The following is an 18,101-nucleotide window of genomic DNA, read 5'->3' as shown; positions in this document are numbered from 1 at the left end:
TGGGAAGTGGTGAAATAATGGACTTCAAACGCCTTCAAACGGGTTTTGAATTCAAAATAATTGAGTGAGTATGACGTTAGTATGATTGAGTATACACGTGTCGATTTCAACCGTATCGAGTGACCATGAAGCTGGGTATCGAGTGACCGTGCGTCGAGAAACATGTGACGAGCCATTGAGGATCAAGTAAATTCGTATCGGCTCGTGCGAGAGGTGCATCTCAGGGGCGAATCGGTAAAATCACATATTATGACGTAAGCAGAAGACCACCTTCCATTATTTTCTTGAGACCATTTTTTATATGGGCCTCCTAAATGAGGCCATCCGTATAAAAAAACCCTTAAAATTCATACATTCTTAAAAAAAACACAAAGGTCAAAATTCACACCAATTTACAAAATTGAAAGAAAAGTTACATATTTATAAAAATCCCGGTTATGTAAGAAGAGCATTCCCATCCCAAATTACCTTTTTTCCGCTTCTCTCGTTTCCTTCTCCCTGCCGTTTCTGTTCTTGCAGAAAACCTTCCTCTTGTTTCCGTATTGCCGCTTTGGACGATTAATACTGACTCGCCGAGATATATTCGCCCGCAGTTGATCTGCACCGGGCATCTTGTACCCTGAATACAGATAAAATGGCCTATTTATTCATCTCTGACGAGGAGTTCTCTCGACACTCCGACGACGCCGCTTTTTTGGCCGAGAAGGCCGATGCCTTCATCCAAGGTCTCCGCAGCGAGCTCGAAACCGTCAGAGCCGAAGCTGATGCTGCTTCAATCACTGCGGAGCAGACTTGTTCTCTTCTTGACCAGAAGTTCATCTCTCTTTCCACTGAGTTCTCTGACCTGCAGTCTCAGAATGCACAGCTTCAAACGACCCTTGAACTCAGACTCTCCGAGCTTGCCGAAGTCAAGTCCCAAAAACATCAACTCAATCTACTTTCCGTAAGAATACTATTTTTTTCCTCTCATTACATTCGTTTACGCATATATAACGAAGCCCTCCATTTACATTGCCTTTCGTTAATATTAGATATTTCAAGCAATGGCTTATTTGATGCTTACAGATTGGGAAGGATGGGGAGATAGAGAGGTTAAATACAGAGTTGTCTGAACTTCATAAATCAAAAAGACAGTTGATGGAGCTCATCGAGCATAAGGACTTAGAAATTGGTGAAAAAGATTCCACTATAAAGTGTTATCTTGATAAGATTGTAAGTTCCTTTTACAACTCCGACTTGCCATCCATGTAATAAGATTTGTGGTATGAGTTAAAATTTCTGCTTTCCTGCTAAAAATGTTTATTTTTGATCGTTTTGAAGGTCAATCTGTCTGAGACAGCTGCTCAAAGAGAAGCCCGTATAAGTGAGGTCGACATGGAGTTGGTGCGCTCTCGGGCTGAATTCGCTCGTCTTTCACAGGTAACCACTTCCTCAATGTTGGTTTAACCTTCTCAAGAAACAGAACGCTCATTTTGGACATTTGAATTTTATAATTTTTTTGAAGAATTATCTCTATATGTGATTAAGTGTTTAGAAGTTGAAAAATTAACTTCCTTTGAGGTAAACTCCCATATTCCATCTCATGTCCGCTTCCCTCCCCTCTTTGTTGTCGTCCTCCATCGTTCCTACCTTCCTATCCAAGGGCTTATGGTGATCCCCCTTGGGTATCATTTTGATAGCTTCTTGGAAGTATTGTCTGCTTTGGTGTTCTGTAAGGTTGCATTTGATGAAAATTATGAAGTGTAGTATTACGAGAAATTCCGACTCTCAAGTTTTAGGAGGTTAACAACCTTTGCCAACTTAATTGAGCTTTATACTATAACTAGGATTGCAACATGTTCCCAAGACATCTAGGCCCCGAATTTTAACGTTTGTGTCTATTTGGTCCTTGAACTTTCAAAATTGCAAATTTAGTCGTTGAGGGGGTATTTGGGCCATTTACTTGGATTGAGTTGAGATGGGTTTTTAACTCAATTCAGTGTTTAGTCGACCTGTTTCATAAGTAGGTATTATATAACTCAACTCCACCAACTTCAATTGTGTTTATTATTGAAATTTGCACGTTTATCGAAAAACTTTGTCTTTCTCTCTCCCTCCCTCCCTCCTTCCAATGTTTCCAATAACTCCACCCATCAGCCACTACAAAATGACCAATTCTCGCGAACATCTTCGCCGACAATGACCACTTATGGTGGACAACTCCGAAAACCACTTCTGACATCCAACTCTTGGCAACAACCACCATCGGTGTCTATTATCGCCTCACTCTGGTGATGTGCTTTGACATCCACCTCTAATGGCTAAACTTTGGCAACCACCTCTAATGGGAACCACTCCAGCAATCATCTCCAACGACCACCTCCGACGTCCAACTTTGCGCGACTACCACCTCCGGCGGTCGACTTCGATGATCACCTTTGATTGATGACTAACTCCGACCACGAAGTCTTGCGATAATCTCCAACAACTAACTCTAATGACCATAACTCAGGCGATCATGTACCATAAAAACAAAAACAAAATAACTTGGTCGGTGAAAGTGTTTTTAAATGCAAATTTGAAATTGTTAGTTCATAATGTTTAATAGTCGTCTTACGTAGTAATTTAATATTAATAGAAACATTTTGAACATTTAGCCAACCAAAGCAAAATTATGTATAAAAAAACACATTTGTTTTGTTTCTAAACAGCTTTTATAGAAAGTGTTTGAATGCAAATGACTTTTTGAAATACATTTCATTGATTGTTCGAAAGCTGAATAACGGATGGATGCCACTGTGACTACATGTTTTGAGGCTCTCTGCTTCTTTAGTCGGCACCCAAGGATTCTATTGACATGACTAAGTCAAGACCCGACGCCGCTTTAATATCACTAGTTAGAGACAACGAACCTCCAGATATCTCAACGACGGTATGATATTGTCCATTTCGGCATAAACCTTCATGCTTTTGTGCGAGGTTCTCAATGCAAGTTAAATTTCTAAATAAGATCCACAAAATTTGGAAGATGAATTTTTGATAAGTGTAAGCAATGAAAAGCTTGAAAGAGAGGCAGCCGAAGAGACCAATGCTTTTGAAGACATCCTAGAGGACATGGACTATTCTTTGGACCTGTTATTTCAGTCAAAAGAAGATCATCCACAAGCTAAATGTGAAGATTTCCCCTGTCCTTCCCTAAACATGAAGGATATCCCCCAAAATTTGCATTCCATCCTGGCTGATTGTGATATGGCTCCTGCCTGATTGAAGGGGTAATAAGATACAATCAATATTCATATTTCCTGGGTTATCTATAATGTAGATTATTTCGTAGAATACAAGGGGTCTTGGGGAGCAATAAAAGAAGATTGATTCCTAAAAGATTTTTGAAAAAGATCAATCCTGAAATAGTATTGATTCAAGAGACAAAAGAGACTGTTTTGATGGAGCATTTATAAAAAGTCTATGGAGCTTGAAAGATGTAGGCTGGTCCTTTGTGGAAGCTAAAGAAAGATCAGGAGGAATACTCACAATGTGGGATAATAAAGGAGAAATTTCCATAGTAGACACCTTCAAAGCTGAATCTTCCTTGACAATTAAGTGTTTGACAATTTGCAAAACATAGTGTTGGATAACAAATGTATATGGCCCCATAGATTATAGAGGAAGAAGAAGACTTTGCACTGAACTGTCTTCCCTAGCTTAAATGTGCCCTGAGCCTTGGTGCATTGGTAGAGATTTCAATAGTATATGTAGAAGTTGCGAGCGGTTTCCTTTGGGAAGAGGCTTTTGAAAACTCAAGAGTGGCTAGGCAAGCAAGAACCATGTCCGATCACCTTCCCCTTCTTTTGGAAGCTGGTGCTTTTGGATGGGGGCCATCTCCTTTTTGCTTTTGCAATAGTTGGTTGAAAATAAAGGAAAGTTGTAGGCTGGTTGAAAGATCTTTAGATATGGAAGAGTAGCAAGACTGGCCTGGATATTTAATCTCCTCAAAATTGAGAACCAAAACATCACTAAAAAATGGCTAGCTGATTATGAGAAAAAGATGAAAAAAAAGGGAGGAATATATTTTAAAAGATATTGAAAGAAGAGACCATTTGACTGTTGATGAAGAAGCTCAATCTTGGGAAAAAGATATAAGAATAGCTTTTAAAGCAAAATTATTTGCAATTTACCAAATGGAAGAAAGAAATCTTATTAAAAAAAGTAAACTAAATTGGCTAAACTTGGGGGATGAAAACAAGGGGATCCGCGTTCTCCTTTCTTATTCCTTTTAGTAAGTGAAGTGCATAATGCTTTAATCACACGACTGCATGGAAAGGGGAAATATGAAGGCTTTAGGGTGGGAAAAGATAAAATCCATGTCTCCATCCTACAATTTGTGGATGACACTTTAATTTTTGCAAATATGAAGATGAAATGCTAGATAATCTTCGGAATACTTCTGATCTTCTTGAATGGTGCTCGGGCCAAAAAATTAATTGGGAGAAATCAGCTCTTTGTGGCATAAATGTAGAAAATGATAAGCTGATTTAAGTGGCTGCTAGATTCAATTGCAAAGTTGAACATCTCCCTTTTAAGTACCTTGGTCTACCTTTGGGAGGGTATCCAAAGAAGGTGGAGTTTTGGCAGCCGGTTATTGATAAAATACAAGGCAAACTGGACAAATGGAGAAGATACAATCTGTCTCGGGGAGGAAGAGCAACCGTTTGTAAGTCTGTACTTTCAAATCTTATCTACTTACTATATGTCTTCCTTTTTGATTCCAGGAAAGGTGCTATTGAAGTTGGAAAAAATTATGAAGAACTTCTTATGGGAAGGCCACACAGGAGGAAAGATAAAACACTTAGCCAAATGGGAGCTAGTTTCTAAGGCCCAAAGGATGGAGTGCTTGGTTTGGGAAGTTTAAAAGAAAGGAATTTGGCCCTTTTAGCCAAATGGGGATGGAGAGTTATGAATGAGGATTCCTTCCTTTGGTGTAAAGTTGTCAAGAGTATACATGGTAGAAGTTTGTATTGTTGGCACACCTCGGGCAAGGTAAGCTGTAGTCTTTGAAGCCGATGGATTAATATCTCTAGGTCGTGGCTGAAAATGGAGGTTTTGGCAGTGTTCAAACTTGGTAATGGTAGCCGAATAGCCTTTTGGTTGGACTCTTGGGCCGATAACATTCCTCTAAAAATCAGATTCCCAAGCTTATATCAAATAGCACTCCACCCTAATGGTTCGGTGTTGGACCATTGGGATAATAATACTTCCTCTTGGTCCATCTCCGTTAGAACTCTTGAAAGATGAGGAAATCTTAGAATTTCAAGGCTTGTTAAGCATTGTTGCAACTAAAAAAGTGAAGGAATGCAATGATAAACGATCATGGTCATTAGAAACAAATGGTATTTTCACTGCCAAATCACTAGTCACTCATTTATGCAAGGCTACTCCAATTGATAAAACTTTAAGAAAGGTGTTATGGACTCTTGAAAGATGAGGAAATCTTAGAATTTCAAGGCTTGTTAAGCATTGTTGCAACTAAAAAAGTGAAGGAATGCAATGATAAACGATCATGGTCATTAGAAACAAATGGTATTTTCACTGCCAAATCACTAGTCACTCATTTATGCAAGGCTACTCCAATTGATAAAACTTTAAGAAAGGTGTTATGGAAATCTAAAAGCCCCTGACGAGTAAATATTGTCTTATGGATAATGTTATTTGGAACTCTTAACTGCTCTAATGTTTTGCAAAAGAAGCTGTCCTCCCATTATTATCTCCAAATAGATGTGCATTGTGTAAAGGAAATTGGGAAGACCTACAACACCTCCTTTTGAATGCAGTTATGCTCAAAATTGCTGGGTTTTTGGAGGAGTTTTCAGGGACAATATCTTGCAGATGTTGGTAGGACCAAAACTCAAGAAAAATCAACAAATTTCTGTGGGTTAATGCAGTTAAGGCAGTGCTGGCAGATTTGTGGTTTGAAAGAAACCAAAGAGTCTTCCATGACAAGGAAACTCCTTGGTTTACTAGATTTAAGGTTGCTCGGCTAAATGCATCCATGTGGAGCTCTCTCTCTCTAAGGCTTTTGCGGATTATTCCAGCCAAGAAATTAGCTTGAACTGGCACGCCTTCCTCTCCGAGATGGTTGCTGGCTGTGTAGTTTTCTAATTTGATGGTTGCTTGCTGTGTAGTTTATAATTATAGTTGCAGCCTATGTATTTGTCTTATGTCTTAAGTTTTTTGGGTCAGGTTTGTGTTTTGATTAACTTCATATTTGTCTGGGCTGTATTGTAATATATTGTTCTGAAACATTCTAATTATGTCCTCAATTTTTGTCCTAGGAGATGATGATGGTGCTAAGGGGGTGTCAATCTAGTTGAGAATTCCTGGTGCACCAGCTGATCCAAAGTATTATCTTGTCGTATTTTTGTATTTTGAGCATTTGCCTCATTTCATTGACTTAATGAATAAAAAGACTTGTTTTCTTTCAGGAAAAAAAAAAAAAAAACATAACCTACAATTTGACATAAGATGCCATAAAATGGCCTAAACCCATTGATGGCCTACTTGATTTGTGTGGTTATTACACTCATACATTTCATCAATGTGAAAGTCTATTACAATTTTGTTGTTTGTATGAAACAAGAGTGTTTTGTCTATCTCAATTATAATGGTTAAATGTAAAAAATTCTAAAATATATGTAAAAGGTTTTAAGTTGACATCTTAATTGAGTGTTAAAAATCAGAGAAAATATGTGTGCCATTAATTGGAGGGGTAAACAAAATCAACCCCTAGAAAATCGTACTTTTTAGATTACAAAAAAATTCATCAGTTACCCTTGATTTAATAACTCAACTTTCCACCCGAAACACAAACTTTCTAACTCCAGACTATACCACTTTGCACCTCAAACACAAACTTTCTAATTCTACATATATTAACTCTAGACTTCAGAACTCAATTCAGCATTCTAGATAACCCTTGAGCTTTCAACTTTTTTCTTTTTTTTAAAATTATTATATATATATATAATTTTGATAATGGAGGGATCTACTCTTCACAAATTGAAGGTTTAGAGTTCAATTAGACATAAATTCAACCGACGGCAACAGGCGTTGGCATTCAAGATGTGACGTTCCATAGGAATTAGACAAATTCAAATTTATATCTAGATCAATTAGTTTCTTTAAAATTTTGAATTTGTCAGGAACTTACTAAACATGAAATTGAAACTTTAGGGACCTATTAGATACAAAACTGAAAGTTTAGGGACCTATTAAATACTTTTGAAAGTTTAGGGACCAAATGGACACGAACGTTGAAGTTCAGAGACTAAACCTGTTATTTAACCTTGATTTAATACCCTTCATTCAGTTTTTTGGTTCCATTTACGTGCTATATTTACATTCTTCTGTTTTTTGTGCAGGAGAAGGAACTTATTGAGAGGCATAACGTGTGGCTTAATGATGAGTTAACTGCTAAAGTAGGCAATATCATTGAGCTGCGTAGACTTCATTCTGATACCGAGGCTGAACTGTCTGCAAAACTTAGAGATGTATGTGGCTTTACAGGAGATTACATTCCACGTCTTACAAAATTTGCAGATGTTTATGCCTGCTGATCACTTTTTGGTAACTTCATTGATTTTAGGTTGAGAGACAGTTGGATGAATGCTCTAGCGCCTTAAAATGGAACAAGGATAGTGTGAAAGAACTTGAGATGAAGCTAACATCCGCACAAGAGGTGTTATATGTTCTCTTTCCTGCTCAAGAAGTTGAAATTTCTCCATGTTCTTCACTGCTGATGAATGCTAATTAATTGTTGCTTGTCCAGGAATTGTGTTCGTCAAGAAAAATGGCTGCGGAAAATGAGGAACGTCTTTGTGCTGAAATATCAACAGTGAGCAGTTTCTTGAACATTTATGTTTGACGTTAATTTTAATGCATCTACATGCTTTCTAATTATTGTTCTTAAAAGACACCCGTTGGCATTCAATTATATTCTTATTTGGACTTTGCAGTGTCAATGCTTGTTCCTTTTTGTTATTGTAGTGGCGTTGGCGATTGACTGTGGACGTAATGAGGTCCAATGAGCTGTAGCGTGTTGTTAGTTGTGGATGTTGGGTCAACTTTTTTTTTTTTTCCTTTTTTTATAGCTTTCATTGAGAAAAAAACTGAAAGAGTACAAGGCAAAAAAAAAAAAAAAACAATGTCACAAAAACCCTACTAAAGAAGTTCCAACTCAGTAAAATATTCCGTATAGAGTAATTAGAAAAAGTGTTCGAAATTAAAGTCCATTAGTTTAAATAAGGAAGTTGAATCCCGAATGGAATTCGTGATGTGTGCTAGATGGGAGGTGCTGAAAACGTGAAAAATTAGTCACGTGAAGATTTATGAATTAAGAAGAAAGAAGCTTTGTGGGCTTGAAATTAATGATTTCTATGAGGCTCATTTGTTAGAGAGACCGGAAAGGGGTTGCATTGTCATAATGGCTTGGGCTGCTTTATCGTCTCTTCTTATGTTAGATTGGGTTTCATTTAGTGTCTCCCCTTACAATTTTGGTTTTATTGATTTGGATTGTTGGTTATATTATCAGTTTTGTTGAAGTTGAAGCTGGTTTTCTCTCCCTTGGATAATCTCCTAATAGTTGTCCTCATCACCTGGTTGTTTATTCTCTTTGTTTTAGATACAATGGTTTTTGGAATTTCATTCAAAGAGCCAATTTGTTCCGTTATGTGTTGTTTTGATTGTATTTGCTTTACTTTTCTAGACTAGTCTAGCTATGGGCTATATTTGGGGTTGTATTTGCTTTATCTTGCTAATTCTAATTTTGATTTTGGGAGTGGGTATATGTCACACCCCCTCCTGAGTTTTATCTCCCTATCCCGAAAGGAGATGTGAAGACAACCGACACCACCCTTGTGATATCAACTGTCCATCTTTTACCAACTCATAAGATAACAAATACGTATAATTTTAATTAACTTTTAGCAGCAGTTACAAGTATTCATTCTAGTACATTTCTAATCCTAGTTAATCCTAATAACTTTCAAAAGTAACCCGATTCGAGTTTCACTCTGTGAGAGAGTGGCAGTTCCAGACCTTGAGTGGCTTTTCTTAGAACGTTCCGCTTCCGCTACTTGGGGGAGGGGTGGATAAAACATTGGAAAACGTGAGCTAAAAAGCCTAGTGAGTGGTGTACTTTTTCAAGAAAATACGTTTGTTTTAGAAATTCTTTTTTGGAAGCGAATTTCACAATCAAACAATCATAACACATAAGAATGACCCTTCCAGCTTGATAACTGGCTATCCTTGGCATGATCATGTATTTCCTGGGGATTTCCGTGAACTTCCCGATATGCATGTTGAGGAAACAATCCCAGTACCCTTATAGCCCGCCGGATGTGTACATGTCGACAATTTTCCGTTAGACGTGCTTGAGACATACTAATAATTTCCTAGGGTACAATCTCAGTTTCCAATGCAATTCATGTTATGCAAAACAACAAGAATCAAATCAACAAATAAAGTCCAGAAAACACATTTTCCGATCATGCCAATTTCATATCTCACACACACACACACATATATATAAAATAACATGTATATAGTTCAAACATGTGAAATAGGAAAAACCCACTCACAGTCCTCTTGTTAATTCCCTTTACAATCCTCCTAGAACAGCCCTTGGTCTTGTTTTCCTGAATTTTACTTATTATTTCCAAAGAAATCCTAAATTAGCTTGAAATTCCTCAAATAAATCAATTTTAGCTTCAAATATATCCTTAGATTGAAATAACTAGCTTACCAAAAATAGGTCTAACGCCTTAAAACACAGCTTTTGAGGTTGTTTAGGCAGTCTAGTGGGCGTGGGCAGCAGTCTGTGCACTGGGTCCGTGGTTGGACGGCAGACCTCGCACAGACGCAACTTGACAGGGTCGCAGGACGTGGGCGTGTGTGCGCGAGGGGTTGGGCAGCATGCACAACGCAGGCATGCGTTGGGTCGCTGGGCCGTGCGCGCTAATAGGCGTCCATGTTGTCCAGATGCGCGCTTGCGCTGTGTGCCAGGCGTGGGCGTGTGCGATGGCGCCTGCCCTGTGCGTCCAACTGGGCCTTTTGCCTTCCAACGCCATTTCTTCACTCCTCACTTCTCCAAATTGAACGGCAGCCCAGGGTCACTTAGTACACTCCTTTCTCAATACTTCCACACAAATTTCACTGGATTTTCACGAGTGAATTGTGAGAGTTGAGGTCCCCTTGCTGCCCTATTTATAGAAGCCCAACAGCCCTCGATGCTTGACACCTCGCTTGCCCTGCATGTCCAGATGCCTTCACCATGCATGTGTCAACACCTCTACCTTGCCACCACCTCCTTGCATGTGGCTGAAGTGTCCTCATCCTCTTCAACCAATGCATAGCCTTCCTTTGCATGCTTTATGGTGCGCCCACCTCCTCCTTGCTTCAGCCCAAACTTCACTAGATTTAGCCACTTGCCCCGATTTGCTGTCAACTTAGCCTTGTTCCCCAAGTTTACTCAACTCAACGCATCACCCCTTGGCCGCATAACCTACTCATCGCATAGCCACACTTGAACGCCTATCATCTCACTTGGTCACATAGCTTTTCCCAACATCTAACCTCACTTGGGTGCATAGTCCACAATTGACCGCACACTCCTTCCAATGCCCAGTCTCCCTTGGCGCATACCCATTTCGTCCAACGCATGCCTTTGCGCCCAACGTTTAATGTCATGGCCTTCCTCCACGCCCCTTGCCTAGCCTACGCACAAGTCTTCCTCGCCTAAGGCCTATTCTTGCTGCATGTCAACCTTCCTAACCTCAACATGCTTGACCAACGCATGGACTTAATGCAAGGCCTCCTTCACCCTCGGCCATCACATATCACTCTTGGCTGCATGGTCTTGCCCAAGGCCAACGCCTAGGCCTTCCTAGCCCGTAGCGCCCTTGCCTAGCATCATGCCATCGCCTAGACAACACACTTATACCATCGCTCGGCCATGCCATTGCTTCATGCCTTGCCTTGTCGAGCACAACTCACCATCACTTGGTGTCCTCATGCGATCAACACTTAGCCAACAAGGCTAACTCTTCTAGGTGCTCGTCTAACCTCTAAATGACAAGGCCATCACCCATTGAGTCCTCACACAAACGCCTCCCATCCAACATAGTTTCCATACTTAGTCAATTTTTTGCCCCCCTTAACCAAGCTCAACTATATTCTATGTTCAGCCCTCGAAAGTTTCATACTCAACACTTAAGGTATTTTCCTTCTCTTTTAATCATCTTTTTTTTTTTAAAAGGAAACAAGCCTCCTTATTAGAAAAAATAAAATGAGACTAATGCTCAAGGTATAAGAGAATTATACAAATAGCATGAAAACAAAACAAAATAAAACAAAACAAAACAAAAAGGATCAGGAGGTGCACTTGGGCATCTCAACTAGGTTGACACCCCTTTAGCGCCCTCATCATGTCCATACAGGAATACCAAGACCAAAGATATAAGAGAAAAGCGATACAATGAAAATCCAAAGCTAAAACCTGACCAAAACTTCTAAATAGCTGGGTAGATGAAAGCCTGCCAATTCAAACATAGATCTTGTAAAGAGAAGCCTTAAAAAAAACTACTTAAGGAACACCATGCTGAAGCATTTCTTCGCGATGAGTCATAACGATCCATCCAACTTGTTTCTTTATCATGGAAAATTCTTTGATTTCTTTCAAACCATAAATCTGCGAGAAGAACCTTAACCATATTGATCCAAATTAACCTTGGTCGCTTCTTAAGAGAACCCAATAAAAGATGTTGTACATTACTTCTAAAATTGTCTCCGGACACCCCAACGAAGTTAAAGTTGGAGAAAAAATTCCACCAACAGCTTACTGGCAATTGAACCAGAGATGTTGCAAGTCCTCCCCTGCCTTTTTACATAAAGGACAAATAGAAGGCGACAAACAAGCCAAGTGGAGTTTTCTTTGCATGACCGAGGAGCAGTTTAGAAGCCCAAAAAGCATTATCCAGATCTGAATGTTAACTTTCCTCGGACTTTTAGTCTTCCATAGAGCCTTGAAAAGACTTTTATCCATAGGGGACGAAGGGGAGAGGTGAGTGGTGAGAGATTTAATTGTGAAAATACCTGACGCTTCCAAAGACCACGATCTCGAATCAGGGCTGTCCGAAACTGTCTTGCCTGAAAGAAGCAATAACAAGGCCTGAAAATGTAGTATTTCCTCATCTTTAAGCAAGTGATGAAAAACAATGGACCAAGAGTTCAACGAATGATCCCAATGAGAAGCTATGGAGCCCTTTGGCAACAAAGTGATCCTAAACAAGCTTGGATAATGAGTGGACAAAGGGATTGAATCAATCCAAGGATCGGTCCAAAAAGCGATTCGAGTACCATCCTCGAGATTAAAAGAAGCCAAGGACTCCACTTTTAACCAGCTTCTCAAGATACTAATCCATGGGCTTCTCAAGCTATTCCCACACTTCCCTGCTGAGTGCTAGTTGAAAGGGCCTTTTCCATGGATGCTAGCGATCACTTGTCTCCATAGGAAATTTTCCTCTTATCATAAAACGCCAACCCCATTTTGCAATAGAGCCGAATTCTTAATTTTTAGTCCCCCCAAGCCAAGACCTCCATCACTTAAGGACTGAGTGACAATGCCCATTTCACCAGATGGTTTGCTTTGCTTCCTTTGTGTCCTTCCCAAAAGAAATTTCACATTATCCTTTCTAATGTAGATATCACTTTTTCTGGCATTGCGAATAAGGACATATAATATGTTGGAAGATTGGAAAGAATTGAGTTGCATAAAGTTGTCCTTCCTCCTCTTGATAGGTTAAATCTTTTCCATTTATCCAGTTTTTTATGGACCTTATCTATCACTGGCTACCAAAAAGAGGCTTGCTTTGGATAACCCCCTAGTGGCAAACCTAGATGATTAAAAGGCAGCATTTCGGCCTTACAAGTGAGCAGACCAGCCATTTGTAGCAGTTCTCCTTCATCTATGTTGACTCCACTAAGGGCTGATTTTTCCCAATTCACTTTCTGCCCTGAGTACCATTCAAAAAGACTAATGGCTTCTTTCAGTTTTAATAGCATTCCGCTATCATATTTGCAAAATATGAGGGTGTCGTCTGCAAATTGGAGTAGTGGAACATGAATCTTCTTCTTTCCAACCACAAAGCCTTCAAATAGACCATTTCCATATAGCTTGTCAAGAATGGCACCCAACACTTCACTGACTAGAAGGAAAAGAAAAGGAGACAGAGAATCACCTTGTCTAATCCCCCTAGACGCAAAAATATGACCTCGAGGTCTTTCATTAATGATAATAGAGAATTTAGGATTTTGAATGCAACCCAAAATCCAAGAAATCCAACGTGAGTCAAAGTTTTTTGCAATTAATACCTTCTCTAAAATGATCCAATCCACCCGGTCGAATGCTTTTTCCATATCAAGTTTAAGAATCCACCCCTTTCTTTTTTTTACTCGATAATCTTCCACCACTTCATTAGCTATTAACACTGGATCTAATATTTGTCTTCCTTCAATGAAGGCATTCTGGGAAGGGCCGATAATGGAGTACATAACTTTCTTCAATCTTTCTGCGAGGACTTTTGGAACTACCTTATAGGTTAAGGTAGTGAGGCTGATTGGTCTGAAATCCTTTATGGAAATTGCATCCTCTTTCTTTTGTATTAAGCAAATAAAATTCTCTCTGACACAGGCATTTAATCTTCCATTTTCAAGAAAATCTTCGAATAACGCTATAAAATTTTCTTTGGCCAAATACCAAAATCTTGAAAGAAACTCCACTGTAAAACTATCAGGCCCAGGTGCTTTATTTTTCCCCAGTGATTTTAGAGCCACAAAAATTTCAGCTTCGGTAAATTGAGCAATTAGCGAAGTATTCTGCGACTGGGTGACACAAGGCCAATTTAAAAAGACCGGCAAATATCTGTTTCCAGGAATGCTTGTGTATAAGGTAGGTTAAAAGCTCAGAATAAGGCATTCCATTTCATGGAATGACTTGGGAGGCTCCCCCTGGTCATTTAGCAACTCAATGATTAGATTTTTCTTTTTCCTTGCTACCAAGAATCGATGGAAAAATCTAGAGTTTTCATCCCTCAATTTCATCCAATTCAGCTTGCATTTCTGAATGAAATCCCTTTCTGCCAGTCTGTAAATGGTCATAAAATCAGCTTTTAATGTAGAAATGTAACCGGCCACTTCTGAATCCCAACCCAAAATTTCAATCAGAGCCTCTTTCTCAGCTAAATCTTTTAACAAAGCTTCTTCCTTTCGAATTTGAGTTTCCTGGAAATCAGTAAACCAACTCTTTATTGCAACTTTAACCGATCTCAATTTTGCGTTAATGACAAAGCCTGGCCACCCATTCATATTGCTGTTTCTCCAAGAATTCTCAATGGATCTGATGCACTCCTTATTTAAAATCCTACTATTGCATAATCTAAAAGGAGAGGGGCTCCAAGCGATTGTACCTGCATTCAACAGCAAAGGATAATGATCTGAACAGAGACGGATCTGGCGAGTTACTCTTGTGTTAATAAAGAGCTCATCCCACTCTTTATTTATAAAGAATCTGTCTAACAAAGATTTAGAGGAAGACCTTCCACCCCTGGACCAAGTAAATCTTCCATTTGACAAGGGAATTTCCCGTAACTTGGCTGAATCAATAAACTTGTTAAAGTGCCACATCCCTTTAGTATTTATTCCAATGGGGGACCTTTCATGTGCCCATCTTGTTATATTAAAATCCCCCCCTAAGCACCAAGCCTCTGAACAGTAAGCTGAAAGGGCGAATAATTCAGGCCATACATACCTCCTTTCCTTATAATCGTTTGGTCCATATACATTGGTGATCCAACAAATTTTTTTGCACACAGTAGAACATTTGACTGACAAGGAGTATCCACCTTTGAGGGATTCATTTACCTCTACCTTGCTTTTGTCCCGCATAATTAATAAGCCACCAGATTTGCCAAAGGATTCCACTGATTCCCAACCAATTTCCTTAGAACTCCAAAGAGATTTAATGAAGGCAGCATCGAACTTCTCTTTTTAGATTCTTGGATTAAGACCAGATCCGGATTCTGATTCTGAGGAGCCTTTTAAGAGCTATTCTTTTGTTTGGATCTTTGAGCCCCCTTGTATTCCAGGACACTAGCTTCATTGCGCTTTAAACAATAGAGGACTGCAGGCAATGAGAAAGGGGATGCTTCGAACCAGAACAATTCCACAATCCTTAACAATGGATGTTAAGTGATCTGGAATTTCAGATGAGTGCAAGGGGGAAAAGCATGAAAGGCGTTGCTCCAATTTATTCACCTCAGCTTCATTAGAAAACAGAGTCTGTAGATCCAAATCATTGAGGTCTTCTTGGGCACTGTCCGCTTGGGCTGAAACAAGCTCCAAATCTTCCAATTCTTCACTGCTTACACTGAATGGAGAGTCTAAATCCGAATCACATTTTCTTGGTATAAGAGAGGGGAAACAAGGTGAACCTTTCAAGAAATTACTATTTGAGTTAGGGATGGTGAAGTTTGAGTGCTTGAACTGTTTGAAAGCAAGTGAGGAGTTATCAGAACTTGAGGAGGAAAAAGGGACTTGAATTTTTGTGCAACAAGCCTCCAGTAAATCTGGGTTGGTTTCTGTTGCTCTTGGTCTGATAAAGCTCAAATTCTCTTTAAACTGGCCATCAGAGGAGTCAAAAACTTCTAAGAGACTAAGATTTCTTCTTTCCATTGATTGTCTATCTTTTGTAGCTGTCCATCTATTAATGAAGGAAGTTCGTTTTCTGGCAAAATGCTTGAGAAAAGGTTTCCAAAGTCTGGAATGATTTAGTCGAGAAGCTGAGGAGACAGGGGCAAGCTTCCTTCTTGGAATATTCACCTGTTCTCCTTGTTATCCAAGTTTGACCTAACTTGCTTAAATGAGATTCGCGGGTTTACAGTATATGTGTATTTTTTGGTGCTTTACACCTTAAAGACAAAGTGTTTTGAAAGGGTGGGGTAATCTAAGGGTCCTAGTTAGGGATATTAGTATGATATTAATAAGGGAGCATAAGAGTAATTAGTTAGGGATTAGTTAGTGTATGTGGTTATAAATAGAAGTTATAGGAGTTGAAATACCTGAAGTCATTCTCTTGTTGGCAGAAGTTGCTGCGGGATATTATATCATCTTGGTGTTTTTTATTGAGATCCAAGCATGTCAGTTTGTTTTGGCTTCATTTTCAAGCTTCATTCGCTGCCAATGCTCTAAAACCTTAGAGTTGCTAGTTTTTCCTTTGATGGAAGTTTTTGGTTGGAAGGATCTTTTGTCTCAAGATTCTTGAAGCAGTGTTGAAGTCTCAGTCTCAGTTGGTTTTTGAAGTATCTCAGTTTCCGTTGGTTCTTGAAGTATCTTTCTGCACTACTTTGCATTGTCCTTGCTACACATGGTTGTTCTCATAGTTTCAGATTCTGTGGTTTTCGTTCAAGAGCCAATTTGTTCCATTATGGCTTGTATTTGATCGTAAATTTGTAATTGCTTTACTTCACTGGCTTTGTCTAGTTAAGGGCTTCATTTAGTTGTATTTTTCGTTATTTTGCTTATTCCGTTCCTTTGTATTTTGAGCATTAGACTCTTTCCATTTCATCGATGAAAAACCTTGTTTCCTTTTAAAAAAAACTTGAATTTGACTGTAATTGCTTTACTTTTCTGGCTCACGAGTTTCTCCTTATCACAATTGATCCCCCAAATCTAACATTTATTCATTAATTTTAAGCCCGAATACAGCATGAGAGAACCCCAACATATAGTTGAGAGTCGAAGGAATCCTCCTTTTTGATAGTATCATTGGAAACTAGTGGGTGAGACAGGGACACTTTCTCCTTAACAATTTTTAGGGGCTCAAGGGTCAACATATGCATTTACTAGCCTTGGCTGTACTTGATAGCAGATTACCATTTTCAACTATCGTACTCTTTCATTTGATCTTTTTCTTCTGTAGATGTTAACTTAATGTCTTATGATTTGCTTTGACACGAGGAACGTCATTGGCATTATGCCCTTGATCAGTATTTTGTTTAGGAGGATTTGGAGTATTTCTTCTTCTTTTGAAAAGACACTTAACAGTGCACCTTGTGTAGGGAATTCAATAGGACTTGGGGAGCCAAGGAATGATTCTTGAAACCTTCCTCTTTTCCGTTTTTAGGTTTCAGATGACTGAATATTCCTATGATTTTAGTCGGATGATTTTCTAACATGTGATATGACTTAAAAATTATGGAGCTTGGATGAAGCTAATTATTTGACCATTAGAGCTTTCGTCCATTTACATCGGGGACATTAGTGGTTAAGTCTCCCTGTATGCAACAAACATTATGTGCTTAATTTTCTTGTCAGGTGCCTGCATCTAGGCTAGAACCTTGTGAGGTTTAACATTTTACTTGTTTATTAATTATTCTTTTTTCTTAGGCTTTGATTGCACTTGTATTCTTTAATTTTTCTATGTGAAAGTCAGATTTTTCTATCATTTAATTTTTTTTTTATTAGCTGCTAATGCATAGGTGGATTTGAGTTCATATTTTCAAACTGGTGTGTCGTAAGATCTAGGTACCTTTGGGTCTTGAAAAGAAATTTCATTTCCAATTGATTTCATATAGAAATATGTGAAATTAATTTTTCTGATATATCTTGAAATTAGTGTTTTATTACATCCCAATGCCGTTAAATTTGCTCTTATACGGGGTTATCATTTGGAAGCAAAGAGATTAAATAGTGATCCTGACATTGGGTTTTTAATTTACTTTGTAGGTCAATAAACTTGTTGAACTTTACAAAGAAAGTTCCGAGGAGTGGTCTAAGAAGGCAACAGAACTTGAGGGTGTCATAAAAGCCTTGGAGGTTAGATTCTTTACCTCAAATTCTTAATCTCAAATATGATTTTTTTTTTTTTGGGTTTTTTTTTGTGTTTTGTTTTGTTTTTCTTTTTAAAATGAAACAAAATTATTCATGTCACAGTTAGGGGCGAAATATTATCAATAGTTATTGCCAAAATATCGGCAATATTATTGGTAAAATTGGAGGTTTGGTAACAATAGGGG

General features: G+C 38.7%; 1 protein-coding gene across 2 annotated transcripts in view; it reads left to right on the top strand.

Moving 5' to 3' along the window:
- Positions 1-445: 445 nt before the first annotated feature.
- The window catches only part of LOC120077764 (nuclear-pore anchor), a 93,083-nt gene continuing 75,427 nt past the window's right edge, over positions 446-18,101 (top strand). Inside the window, exons 1-7 of one of the 2 annotated variants that reach the window (XM_039031771.1) lie at positions 446-943; positions 1,066-1,212; positions 1,321-1,419; positions 7,395-7,523; positions 7,619-7,711; positions 7,802-7,867; positions 17,812-17,901. In XM_039031771.1, coding sequence (XP_038887699.1) covers positions 635-943; positions 1,066-1,212; positions 1,321-1,419; positions 7,395-7,523; positions 7,619-7,711; positions 7,802-7,867; positions 17,812-17,901 — 933 coding nt within the window. In that variant the 5' untranslated portion in view covers positions 446-634. Of the gene's footprint in view, positions 944-1,065; positions 1,213-1,320; positions 1,420-6,308; positions 6,376-7,394; positions 7,524-7,618; positions 7,712-7,801; positions 7,868-17,811; positions 17,902-18,101 lie in introns of those variants that run through there. The other variant, XM_039031772.1, reaches the window with a different exon arrangement.

This window comes from Benincasa hispida, chromosome 5, assembly GCF_009727055.1.
Source record: "Benincasa hispida cultivar B227 chromosome 5, ASM972705v1, whole genome shotgun sequence".
NCBI classification, from domain to species: domain Eukaryota; kingdom Viridiplantae; phylum Streptophyta; class Magnoliopsida; order Cucurbitales; family Cucurbitaceae; genus Benincasa; species Benincasa hispida.
The sequence above is the reverse complement of the archived record's forward strand: the minus strand, read 5'-3'. Positions and strand labels throughout refer to the sequence as shown.